General features: G+C 41.1%; 1 protein-coding gene across 1 annotated transcript in view; it reads left to right on the top strand.

Annotated features, from left to right (window-relative positions):
* CDH13 (cadherin 13) overlaps positions 1-12,912 on the top strand; it is a 984,505-nt gene extending 971,593 nt beyond the window's left edge. The window contains exons 12-14 of the mRNA XM_019743731.2: positions 4,529-4,762; positions 7,297-7,515; positions 11,370-12,912. Of these exons, the coding sequence (XP_019599290.2) occupies positions 4,529-4,762; positions 7,297-7,515; positions 11,370-11,377 (461 nt within the window). The 3' untranslated portion in view covers positions 11,378-12,912. The remainder of the gene's footprint in view (positions 1-4,528; positions 4,763-7,296; positions 7,516-11,369) is intronic.
* Positions 12,913-13,354: the final 442 nt, after the last annotated feature.

The following is a 13,354-nucleotide window of genomic DNA, read 5'->3' as shown; positions in this document are numbered from 1 at the left end:
AAAATAAGAATAAGAATAACCCAAATCGTGATTTAGGGATTTTAGTTTGCTTTTATGGTTGAAGTAAGAGCTTGTAAGAAACTAGCTACTTAGTCAAAGTTCTCACATGGAAAGCAAAGGCTCACCCTTGCTCTAGAGAAGAAAGCCTGAGATTCACCTAGTTACACTGAGCCCGACCTAATTGTCTTTGGGCCTCAGCCTCACCACACCTTAAAAAATGGTGTCCCAAAAAAAAAAAAAAAAAAAAAAAAAATGGTGTCCCAGCTTAGTTGCTCCAAACTTGCACCGAGCCCACAGCTGCACTTCCGGTGTCTGCTGACCCCTCAGTGTGAATGGAGGTGCCTTCCCCTCGGGGTAGGGCCAGGACCCTCATCATCAGATTTCCAAGAGGGAATGCACCTCCCACTCAATTTAAAACCCACTAACAGATACTGTTCATCATTCAGGGTCCCTGTCATCTCCTAACATTATAAAGACAAAAGCCCCTGCAAACACCAAGCAGCCCTCCACGTGTTCGGAGATTGGACTTCCTCTGATCTTTAAATTGGCTACCCCTAGAACATGGCACATGGGCTTCCTCTGAGGGTGCTAAAAGGAAGAGGAAGTATGGTTCCAGCTCCATATCTTGGGAGATTTCCTCAAATTCAGGCTTTTTTTTTTCTATTGCAATAGAAAATTCATGATGGAGGGCACAGTCCCAGCCATGCTTTGGCTCTGTTATATGGTTACGTAGAGCAGTCCCTCAGGAACTGGGGTTTGCTGATGGAAAGGGGTAGAGAAGGGATGAGTGATTTTTGCTGAGTGCTGAGGAATTACCTAGAAGCTCCAATAGGAGCTTCTAGGGTCCCTGGCACTATTGGAGCAAAACGGGCTTGTGAAGAATCATTACATTTTGAATTATATTTGAATTTTTGATAGTGATTTTTCCCTACCCTGTGCATATAAACCAGGAGAGGCTCTTTCACTGAGGATTTTGAGAATCCACTCTTTACCTTATCAATGAAAAAAAAAAAAAAAAAAAAACCAAGCTCATTTTATTTGAGTTCAGAAAAAGACATCACCAGGCTGGCCTGGGAATAACACATGGGGAATAGAAGACAGTAGTATAATTAAGTGCACAAAAGGCCGATTCTTATAGCCATATTTCAGATACTCATAATGCCTTCTCATCCATTCCACCAAATGACTTCATAATATATTCAGAGTGAAAAAAATAAAATAGATTCCTCTGAGATATTCAATTAGTTCAATAAAAAAAGAAAAATAATTTTTCAATAAAGAAATTTAACCAAATGACTAAAGCTGACACTGGAAAACCAACTTCAAAGTAATTATGCATTTCCTTTGCGTTCTTGCTCTAATAAAAGTTGATGATATGCCACCATTAGAAATAGCCATTCTTCTGACGATTAATTACATGTGTGTTCCTATCTTAGCAGATATTTATTTGAATGTTTACTCTAGAACTGTCTTTGGATGTTGATATATTTAAAGTTTCACCAGCCTCACTAAAGAGTCTGTTCTCACTGCTTCATGACTCACTGCTCAGCTCCATCAAGTTGGTTTCTTCTCAACTAATGGAAACCTCTCCGTGAAAAAGTCACCAATAACATTCTCCTTACAAAATCCCATTGCTTCTCTTTGCTCTTTATCCTTCTGGGCATCATAACACTTTTAACTATTTATTGATCATTGCCTCCTCTTCTAATGCATCTCCCTCATGTCATCAAACTATCATCTGCTCTTGAAACTTTGGGGTTTCGGTCTCCACCCCTCTGTCATGCTGCACTTTCACCTCAGGTGACCTAATTTGCTACAAAGGTTTCAAAGCATCTGTGTTGACAACACCCACCTCCCTAACTCAGCCCTGGCATTTCTCCTAAGCTCTGTGCCCCTCTACGTGTGTGCACTGCATGTAGGGACTCCTAGCATGCTCAAGGCTGAACTCATCTTTCCACTCCCTGCTCCCCTCTGCTCTTCTCCCACAGCCTCACCTGAGTGCCTAATCACCAAGAGGAGACATTTCTTTCCTGTTCAAACTGCCTACATCACGGCTCAATCAATGATGGGTCTCCCTGCCTCTGGTGTCCAACATCTCCTGTCAATTCCATTGTGTGTTTCTAAAACTAAGTCAGATCAGATTGTTCCACTGACTTTCTGAAAAACCTCTATTGGCCTCGTGTAGCCCCCAGAATCAGTACAAGCAATTCGTCGTGACAGTCAAGGCCCCCATGCCCTGCTGGATAGCTCCAGCCTCATCCCCTTGCTGTGCTTCCATCCACCCTGCCGTGGGGGGGACAGCCCCATGATGGCGTCGGATGACTTTGCATGGAACGACATAGACCCGGAGTGAAGGCTAGAGCTACAGCCAATTCGCATGTTAGCAGAATATCTCAGGATCCTCTCAGAACTGTGGGCATGGCAGCCTTGTGAGAAGCTGCTACGATCCATTTCCCACTCATCTCCCTATGGCCCCTGGGAGGCTGTCACAAGACAGTCTCTCATCATCTTCCGGGTTCTGATGAGGGCTGAGGCTCCCTGCTCGCCCCTCTTCAGGTGCAGCTGCAGACAATGAAACCGCTGAGTAGCAGCTTGAAATTGACTCCTCAGCAACAGGATGTCCCTGCATATGTGATGCAGTCAAATGGCCCCTTTTGGGGTGACCTTTGCCTACTAGTCCCTTGGCTTCCAGGGACGTAGTGAACGGCCGGCAGCTAAAAAGGACTCGTTGTTCCTTGACCAACAGAATCTGTCAGACCTGGCCTGGCCTTGCACTTGACACTTGTACTCTGAGCTCAAATATTCACTTCTACCCCCATGTGATTCATAACTTAACTTGAAACTTAATGTGCATTTCAAAAAATAAACATAGTATGAGACACAATAAAATTAAGCTTGTAAATCTGGTTCAGTACAAATGAGGACAGAAAAAATACAGTGGAGCCAGACATGAGGTCAGTACTAGAGCATCAAATTAGAGTACTATACTTTTAGAAGTGCATGAAATCCTTTTGGAATAAGGCAAATCCATGCACTTACTATTTGTGGCCTGCAAATTTGGCTCTCATTTGCCTCACAGAAAATTAGGAGCTATTAATGAATGGTCTGTCCCAAGAGCAAGCCTCTGATGCATAGATGATTAAAAATGAATTTAGAGAAAGGTAAATGAAATCATGCTGAGTCTTACTAAGATTAAACACCCTTTTCTTTAAGCGAAAGACATTTTTGTTTAGGTGATTATAAGGGCTTCTTAAAACAATGTTCCCTAAAATGAACAATATTTCAGGAAGTAGCTAAAATATTGACAAGGCACGGCTTTAAACATAAGGCCCAAAGATGGGTATGATTGCTTCCACTGCCCCAGGAGCCGGCTAGTGGTTTTGTTTCTCATAATTAACCCACCTTTCTCAATCTGTCCTGTGATGCCAGGCCGGCCAAGCCAGCCCCCAATGGCACCATCAGCCACGCCAGACCCTTTTTCACCCATAAAAGAAAACCCTGGAAGAATTGTTTCTCTCTTCAGTCAAGTACCCAGTCAGTGTAGAGCTATTCCACATTCAACATGGCCTTCTCCATTGGAGTCTCCATTCCCCTGTAGCACCAACATACGGGAATACTTGGATATTGAGATAAAAGGTTGAATTTGGTAAGCAAGGAAAAGTCCCCCTCGTTTTCTCTACTCTTCAAGTGACTTTCAATGTGTTGGTTTGACGCATATGTTAGAAGCTCAGCATTCTAAAAGTGAAGGCTGAAGAGCTTACATCAAAAGTTTTATATATGATAACAGGCTTTGGAAACCACTCAATTTTATACAAATACGAGGTCTGACAATTACATTCGTGAACGCATGCTAGAAAAAGTGCTACATACCTCTTTGCTGAATATCACTACAGTCACCTTCGAAGTACTCCCCTTGGGAAGCTATGCACTGACGCCAGCACCTAGTCCACCTTTCAAATCAATTTTGGAACTCTGTTTTTGGAATGGCTGTGAGAGCTGTCATCGTATTACCCTTGATGTCCTGAATGTCATCAAAATGTCTTCCTTTCAATATTTCCTTTATCTTCAGGTAAAGAAAGAAGTCATTGGAGGCCAGGTCAGGTGAGTAGGAAGGGTGTTCCAATACAGTTATTTGTTTACTGGCTAAAAACTCCCTCACAGACAGTGCGGTGTGAGCAGCTGGTGCATTGCTGTGATGCGAGAACCATGAATTGATGGTGAAAAGTTCAGGTCATCTAACTTTTTCACGCAGCCTGTTCAGCACTTCCAAATAGCAAACTTGGTAAACTATTTGCCCAATTGGTACAAATTCATAATGAATAATGCCCCTGGTGTCAAAAAACGGTGAGCAACATCGTTGCAACAAGTTCATGAACTTAATTGTCAGACCTCGTATGTTACTGCTGTTAGTCCTGTTTGAACCCTGTTACCAACAATAAAGGTGTCCAGCGTATCGAGGGAAAGTCCTACAGAAAATTCCTCTCGCGTTATACCAGTTGTGTGCTAACCATCCTTTTTTTTCCCGTAGGCAACCCACCTGCCACCGGGACTGGAACTTTGCTGATCACCCTGGAAGACGTGAATGACAACGCGCCTGTCATTTACCCCACAGTAGCCGAAATCTGTAATGACGCCAAAAACCTCAGTGTAGTCATTTTGGGAGCATCAGATAAGGATCTCCACCCAAATACAGATCCTTTCAAATTTGAAATCCATAAACAAACTGTTCCTGATAAAGTCTGGAAAATCTCCAAGATAAACAGTAAGTCCAGTTAAACATTCTATCGTTACTCCTCTGGCGTGGAGCCTACTTTCCAGTTAAACATTCTATCGTTAGTCTGGCTTCGAGCCTACTTTCCCTAGTTTGGTTTCTTTTCCCGAACTGTTTTCTCCTCTCCTGTTCTCTCTTGTATTCTCACATGGCTTATGTCAAGTTATTTATACACTATAAATACTGACAATTTTCCCACCAGCAAATGAACGCAATCTGTAAAAATATTTTTCTTTAAGTTTTAAAAATCCTTTATTATGTGAAATTTCAAACACATACAAAAGTAAGTTCTCCATCACCATCTTCACCAATTAGCAGCTCGTGAATTTGTAAAAATATTGACTGTCCGTTCCTTATAAATGTAAATATCAAAGTGTTCTCTTTTGCTTCCTCTCGTTTCTTCTCTATACTGTATACTGTCTACCTTACATTGTATACTGTACTGTATGCCATATACTGGACACCCTCTACTGTATAACTCTCTACCATACACCCACCCAGTGTTCAGCCTTCAAAAGCCAGGGGTTATTATGTCTTAGCCCTGCTGTCTCTCCTCTCTCAGATAAGTGTGTTTGCATTAAGTTTCACCAGCACTTCGGAGGGATTCCCCGTGGTATGCCTGCTTTCATAAGAGACTGAAGAGAAGCACCAGTACAGGAATCTTTCGAAAGCCTTAACCTCTAATCCTCCATCTTCCATATTAGGCTGCAAACCTCCTCAGAATTGAGTTAGTCTTTGTTATGACTTTGGCTTTTCTTTCAAATCCTTGCCTTTCACTTTCCGCTTTGATATTTTCTTCTATCTGTCCTGGCTCTCATTTATGAAACATGCAACCAGTGTTTCTTCCTACCTGTCTTTCCACGGGGTAGAATTCCAAGACTAGGCCCGATGTGTATCATCTGCCTTATTAAGAGTGAAACACCAATGTGTGGAATTATGAAGTATCCCTCCCTCCATAACACTTCACCCATGTTCATCCTCTCTGCTGAGTTTACCTTGCCTTTCAATAAAGCCAAAAACCAGAACTCACACCTTAGACATACACTCTGTCATCCTTAATGACGTTCTGCCATTGACCCAGTCAAGGCTCCTTCTTACATCAGTGGTAGAATTTTTGAGAGGGAATGGGGCATTACCCATTTCATTAAGTTTTGAAAATGTATTATACAATTACACATACAATTTCCTATTAAAAAATCTTGTATGTATTGTTACGGCCTAATCTCATATCTCATTTTATTAGTGCCTTTCTCTTGTTATTGATTCTGTTTGCTTATTTGTCTACTTTATTGCTTTTTCAAGAATGAATTTTGTTACACTGGTTATTTTTAATTAAAACAGCCCTTCTCTTGTTTGAGACGTTACTGTTTTATTGGCTGGTTTTTGTGACTGTAGCTGATTTGAATAATCATGACCAGTTCTTTCCAGCTGGAATTTTCTCATTCAAGAGTTTCTCCTCTACTTGAGGGAGATCCTAGAATGTACCTTGAGTTCATCTGCCATATCACTGGGTTAATTATTTACCTTGGCTATATGTGCTGCTGTCACCTAACCTTCTGGTTAGGATAATATTTCAGATGTTTTTGTTTTCGCGTCATCACGCTCTGTTTTCTCCCCTGGTTTCACTTAACAGATAAGATGCCTTCTAAGTTCTTTTTCTTGTCCCAAAATTTTTTGCTGAATACTTAGCACTGTTTATGCTCAGAAAGGGGCAATTTAAAACAAACAAAAATCCCTAGTCACCTGAGTAATGGAAAAGAAAATAGCCTGAGGCTAAAAGTAGTGGCCAGGTGAGGTGGTCACTTCTAAATGCTGCCCGGAGGTCTGGGCAATGGAAGATAGTCCCAGCAAGCATGGACCCACTCTCTATGGTGTGGACTATGCTGTGGATTCCCCCCAAATCTAAGGCTATGGGCTGAGGGCTGATAAAGATGACAGAATCCATCCCCATGGCAACACACAGGGGTCCTATCCATGTAGAGAGTGAGGGGATTTTTGCTTTTTATAGGTCCAAGATTTTATTTTGGTTATTTGAATTTGGATTTTTTTCTAGCTTTGTTGACATTTAATTCACAAATAAAAATTGTATATATTTAAGACGTACAATGTGATAATTTGAGAGTGGATTTTTACATCATTTTTTTCTAGCTATGGAATGTGATCTTTGTGACGATGGCTTTATTGGCATAATAAGTTTCCAGAAAGGAGTTCTTGGTACTCAGTCATCTTCATAAAAGCGGGCCCTCTTGAAATTGATTACAATAGCACTGATACGCAGACCTCGATGATGGAAACATTCTCTCTGGGCCTATCCGGTAGCCACCCGCCACGAGAGGTTGCCAGACATTTGAAATGTGGCTAGTGCAACTAAGGAACTGAATTTATATTTTTATTTGATGTTAATGAATTGAAATGTAAACCTTCCCGTGCTTACAAACAAAATGCAGCGCCTGTCTGGTGTGTTTTCATTCTTTCATTTGCAAAGGTCTAACCCTTTCTCATGAAGGTACTCCTTGCCTTCACAGACACACACGCCCTGGTGAGCCTTCTTCAAAATCTGAACAAAGCAAACTACCACCTGCCCATCATGGTGACAGATTCAGGGAAACCACCCATGACGAACATCACAGACCTCAGGGTACAAGTGTGTTCCTGCAGGAATTCCAAAGTGGACTGCAACGCAGCGGGGGCCCTGCACTTCAGCGTCACCTCAGTCCTGTTCATCGCTCTCTTCAGTTTAGCTTGTAAGTTGGCCTAACTCCAGTGCATGCACAAGTGTGAAAACAGAACTCTACCAAAGCCCCTGTATGGTCAAAAGCAAATTTATTCCAAAAAAGAAAAAAAAAAGTATTCTAGAGGAACATTTCTTTTTAGTTGATGTCTGTATACTCGAAAGTGTTTACATGTAAAGGTGCTCCAATTTAAAGGTATATTAACATCCCCCTGCCAACCAGCCTTAGGAATTATGTGCAGAGGTGCTCTTTGCTATCCTGCACACCAGGGGATGAGAAAACTTGGTGCACATGCCACTGAACTTGAGCTCATACAAATGTGCACAGATTAGTTAACTGGTCTGCCGGGGCCCTTTTGTCTCTGCACGGTGCAGAATAATCTTTTGCAAGGTTAAAACAGATACTATACCTTCTTAAGAACAGTCATGAGAATTCACGGATGGAAGCTGGGCCGTAGGAAAAGAGATCAATGTAAAATTCACACATTTTTTTTCACTGACTGGTAATAATGGCGGTAATATAATGAAGCATTATTTTAAATAAATGAATTATTATGCCTGGTCATATAGATGTAAGCATAAAATGAATAGATACGTGTATCAGATATTTCCTATTTGTAGAATACTAGCCCTACTATAACCTTAGCAATTATTTACATATTATTTACATATAGCTAATGCCATTCAAAAGCCTTTGGGGCCTTGGTATTTACATTTGGACAAGGTTATTGATGTAATTTGGTTTTGGTTTTGTTTTTGTGTTTTCCCTCTCTGGCCCTCGACAGAAAAAGTGTGCCTACACTTTCTTTAACGCATTGTTCATAAAATTGCAGTGATCACATCATACAACATGGGAAGAAAACATAGGTTTTTCTCCTCCCCTCCGATAATATTCAGTTCCCAAAGAGACTCTGTTAACCAAATACCCTGATAGTTCGTGACTTTTCTGTCTATTTTCTTCACTGGCCTAGTGATTTTATCTCACTTTATACATGAGAAAACTCAGCAAGGTCCCAAGGTCCCACATGAGTTAGCAGGGAGGCCAGCATTCACTATTTTACTGCCTCCCTTGTGGAAAAAGATAATAAAAACATTTGCGTTTATGATGATACTGTAGATAACTTTATTGCAACTGAGAATTGAACTGAGAGATCTCCACTTCCCTCTCTGACATCTAAAAATAAAGGAAATAAAACTAACGACATTGAAAGTCATAAAAAAATGTAAATGAAATTATTTTTACTGCCAATTTTGTTGTTTAGATGACGTGAGGATGACATTGAGGGGATGCACGATTCTCCCCCTCGGGCCCTCCTGGGGTCCTAGGCAAGCTGGCATCTCCATTAGGCTGTGTCTGTCGGTTTCTGTAGGGCTCTGTGGTGTGACACAGGCGAGTTCAAGGAAGAATATTGTCCTGCAACCTTTTTAAACATTGTTTTAGGCTTAATCAGCAACAGCTAGAATATAAAAGGACAGATCAGATGAACCGTATTAACAGGTACCAAAATCAAATGTCTTTACCTTGGGAAGGAGAGGATATTGAATTGTAACCTCAGTCACAAGGAAGAAGTTTAAAGAGGTGACCGAGATGCACAAAAAACAGCCACTGAAAATACTTGTAATTCTAATGCTTTTTATTAAGGTATTATTTGCATTCCATAAAATTCACCCATTTTAAGTGTACGATTTGATGAATGTTGGTAATTCTGCACAAGTTTACACACCACAATCAAGGAAGTTTCCTTAGACTCCTTGGCTATAGATTCCCCTCCCCCTATCCAGACCCTCATTGATTTACCTTCTCTAATTGGAGTCTTGTCTTTTCTAGAATTTTCTTTAAGCAGAATCACACATATTGTTGAGTGTATCGATATTTTGTTCCTCTTTATTGTGAAATGTGTTATAGGCAGAGATTGGGCCTGGAGAAACACCAAACCAGGGAGAGCAGGCAGTCTTCTGCCTGGCGATGGCCCCGCGTCATGCTGTGCAGAGGAGCTGGGGTCCCTTAACTTGGACAATGACAGCTGACCTCTGAGGGCTTTCTGTGTGTCATGCACATGCGAAGCTAAGAGCATTACATAAATTATATAGTAGGTTTCGTGCAATCAACTCTACAGCCCTGCAAAGCAGGAATGTTTGTGGTATGTCTAAATTGACTTAAATGGAGATTGGCAACTTTCTAATTTAGTGGGTTTTATTCAGCCAAAGTTTTTTTCTATTCTTCTCAGTGACCAAAATTATTATTTTAAGTTATCGGTACCACACTGGGAAGCATTTTTTTTTTTTAATTAGTGATGCCACTTAATGTTCTTTTCACATCCTTCTTCAAATACGGCTGAATTTGCAGGATACAGTTTACTGTGGCCAAGTTACCACAGTTTAAGGCAATGGGAGCAAGGGCAGTGAAAAATTCGAGTGAAATAAAGGAATTAAATGAGTTCAGAAGACTCCCAACTACAAAGAAATTCAATTGTCAAACAATATAAAGGTCCCTAGGTGTAGAAAATAACCACCAAAAATTGTACCTGGATTAGCTTGTTCATTTCCATGGCCTTTTCTGTCAAAACCGCTTTAACCCTTAACCTTGATATCATCTTGTTTGCACTTGAGTCACATTACAATCACTTTTTATCTAGAATTGAGAGACACTGCTTTAAATTTTCCAAACAGATAAATGGCAGGTTCAATCTCTAAAAGTCATGGGGTGCAAGGTAGGTGGGTGAGTTTTACATACTGACCCACCCCCTCAACAGGTTTTGAATGAAAAGGTGCAAACTTTAGAGAGTAATCCATTATAGTTCTAGTCATTAGTTCATTCCAGAAGTAGGGTCATTCACATTGTAGGTTGACCTTGCCATGTGTTTATTTCTTTGATTGTAACACCAGATTTGGTAGTACCAGTTCCTGGTACAAATCTAAGGTATAATAATTATGAAAACATGTCAGAGAACCAAGCTATTTCCATTCGTACAATTACCAGGCAGAAGAGAAGACCCACACTGGTGTGCAAACTATAGTGTGTAACCACAGCTTTGGCTACCTCAGTGAACTTTGATTAGACAGGTCAGGCCACGACAATGGCAGAAGTGGCCATGAGCCAACTACTGGCAGCCTCTGGAAGCTGAAAAGTCAAGGAAATGGCTTCTCCCCTGGAGCCTCCAAAAGGAACACAGTTCTGCCAACACCTTGATTTTAGCGCCATAAGGCTCATCTCAGACTTCTGACCTCCAAACTGTAAGGGAACAAATTTGTGTTGTTTAAGCCACTAAGTTTGTGGTTATTTGTTACAGCAGCCCTAGGAAACTAATATACCATGTCTAAAGAAATGTCAATAGCTATTTTGCTCTTGTCTATGACCAAAAAACATATCTGCGATGCATGTCAATCTTTAAGCTACCAAGTCAGCTTGTTCTAACGCACAAGAGATAGGGCTCCAGGGTAGCAGAGGTAATACCGTGTTTCCCCGAAAATAAGACCGGGTCTTATATTAAGTTTTGCTCCAAAAAAAAAAAGAAAAAAAGACACATTAGGGCTTATGTTCAGGGGATGTCCTCCTGAAAAATCATGCTAGGGCTTATTTTCCAGTTAGGTCTTTTTTTCGGGGAAATACGGTAGTCACTGGTGGTCTGAGATGAGATGTTTGGCGCTAAGCATTTGCAAAGAAGTCCAGCTTTTTAAGACACAAATCAGCAGAGCTATTCATTCTGTCTTCAAATATTATACTTAAGAAAAAAATTTTTCTCCAAGGTGTGCAATGTTTATAAATGCATTTATTACAGCTTGTCAGTCATGTATCTACTATTTAGCCAAAATGTTTTGAATCGAGTTGCGATATTCCTTGACTTACTCTGAATCTTTGCCATTCAGGTCTGTGAGAACTCCTGACATCTGAAGCTTGACTGCCAAGTTTCCATAGTAACAGGAAAAAGAAAAAAAAAAAATCCAAATCTGAAGATTGCCGTTTACAGCTCTCGAACTTCACAGCTAGGCCTCAATTGCTCCAGATTTTCATTTCCTTTGCAATTTCACTTAGTCTGTACTTCACCATTTTGACAGCATCTTCCTTTCTCCTTTCATTAATGGAATCCTCTGAATTTTCCCTGAATGTTTAAAGATCATGGCATAGACCTTGACCTTCTGGGAGCAGGAACAATGACTACTTTTTCTGATGTGTCGCCATGTTGCTAGTCAGCGCCACACATCCAGCTTTGTCTGTGGGTCAGTATTTGTATATATATGAGTATCTGTATGTGTATATACCCAGTATTTATAGAGAGGGACTATATAGGAGAGGCTACACAAAGATGGGATAGACGCTAGGCAGCTGACGCCTCCAGGGCTGAGCAGCAAACTCAGCAGCACAGGCCCGAGAGCTGACTGACGCTTCTCCACCATCCCATTCAGTCTGGACACTGCCATGACCAGCAGGCAGGTCCACAAAGAAGGAGAGCAGAGACAGAAGTCTTTCTCTTGAGTCTGAGGAGTACAACCAGTTTTCACTGCCATCACATGCCATGATCCTGAGTGAGAGTGGTGAGGAGCAGAGCAGGAAATTTGACCATCCAATGCCAAGAAAAGGGCTGAAATATTCTTTCATGGGCATCTATCTGCACTAGCGTGCATCCTAAGTCCACAGTCCCGCTGGTTCTTCTGGGGACACGGATCATGGCAGAGAAGCTCTCCCACCTCGGTATATGTACCATTGCAAGTGTCATCAAGGTCACACACATGCATATGAAGAGGTCAACAGGTACCGTGTGTATACATATATATGCCCACATGTATAGACATACACTTCTGCACATACACACTGTTCGTTTCATATATACATGCATAAAATAGAGTAAATACAGGTAGTTTTAAAAGTACCCTTTTGTGTGAATTGACTACCATTGTTTGCAAACCTAAAAATAAAAGATGTTCATTCTGTATGAAAAGTAATTGATTTTTATTCCGTGAGCATGTAAAAGTAAGAGGAGAGTTAGTGCTTGTACTAAGATTATCTTCTTGTTGATAAACTGTAAATGAACCATCGAAGCTCACACCAAATTTTTCTATCAGATAAAACTAGTGACAGCCTGTGGCTTTTTATTAGTTCGCCACAAACTAGGGTAAGGTAAGTGTCTTAGCATATTTTAATGCAGTTGCTTACTAAAGGTTTTAACCACGCACACACACGCACACACACACACGCTTTCTTATGCAATCTATGTTTGCATCTGTGCTTTTCAGTTCGCCTTCTGTAGGAAGTAGAAGTCACTGTTGTCTTTATTGTAGTAAAATTATGCCAATAGAGTTCCATATATTGTATTTGTTTCAATAGTAAATCTTTTTGGAGCATATAGAATGCAGAGATTTTTTTTTTCCATTAAAATAAATGGGTATTGGTGGTTAAACCTGCTGGACAACAGCTTTTCTCTGATTCCTATGTTGTGTCTACTGTCGCTGATGCTGAGTCTTCCCTTAGTGCAAGTTCACAACTTTGGCTGGCCATCTGGGGTCCCCGCACAGCTCTTGCTAGATGAGAGAGTCTATAAAGCCAGAAGCACTCGCTTACCGCTTGAGCAATGGATGCCCTCATCTTACCCACTCTAGTGAGAGATGTGAGCATCTCCCAATGGGCTGTGAAGATGGCTGCACACTGAAAGAGGAGAAGATCATGCTCAGTCTGATGACTGCATGACACATAATCACATCCGTCTACAGTCCCGGGACATGGGTATTATTTTCCTCTCGAACAATTCCTGTTACTCCATCAGAGGATGCCATATCCTGAACATGGTTCTCCACAAGTGCACAGAGCAGGCCCCGGGGACAGGGGGATCCAAGCCTGCACATTCACACTTGACAAG

This window comes from Rhinolophus sinicus, linkage group LG11, assembly GCF_036562045.2.
Source record: "Rhinolophus sinicus isolate RSC01 linkage group LG11, ASM3656204v1, whole genome shotgun sequence".
NCBI lineage: Eukaryota > Metazoa > Chordata > Mammalia > Chiroptera > Rhinolophidae > Rhinolophus > Rhinolophus sinicus.
The sequence above is the reverse complement of the archived record's forward strand: the minus strand, read 5'-3'. Positions and strand labels throughout refer to the sequence as shown.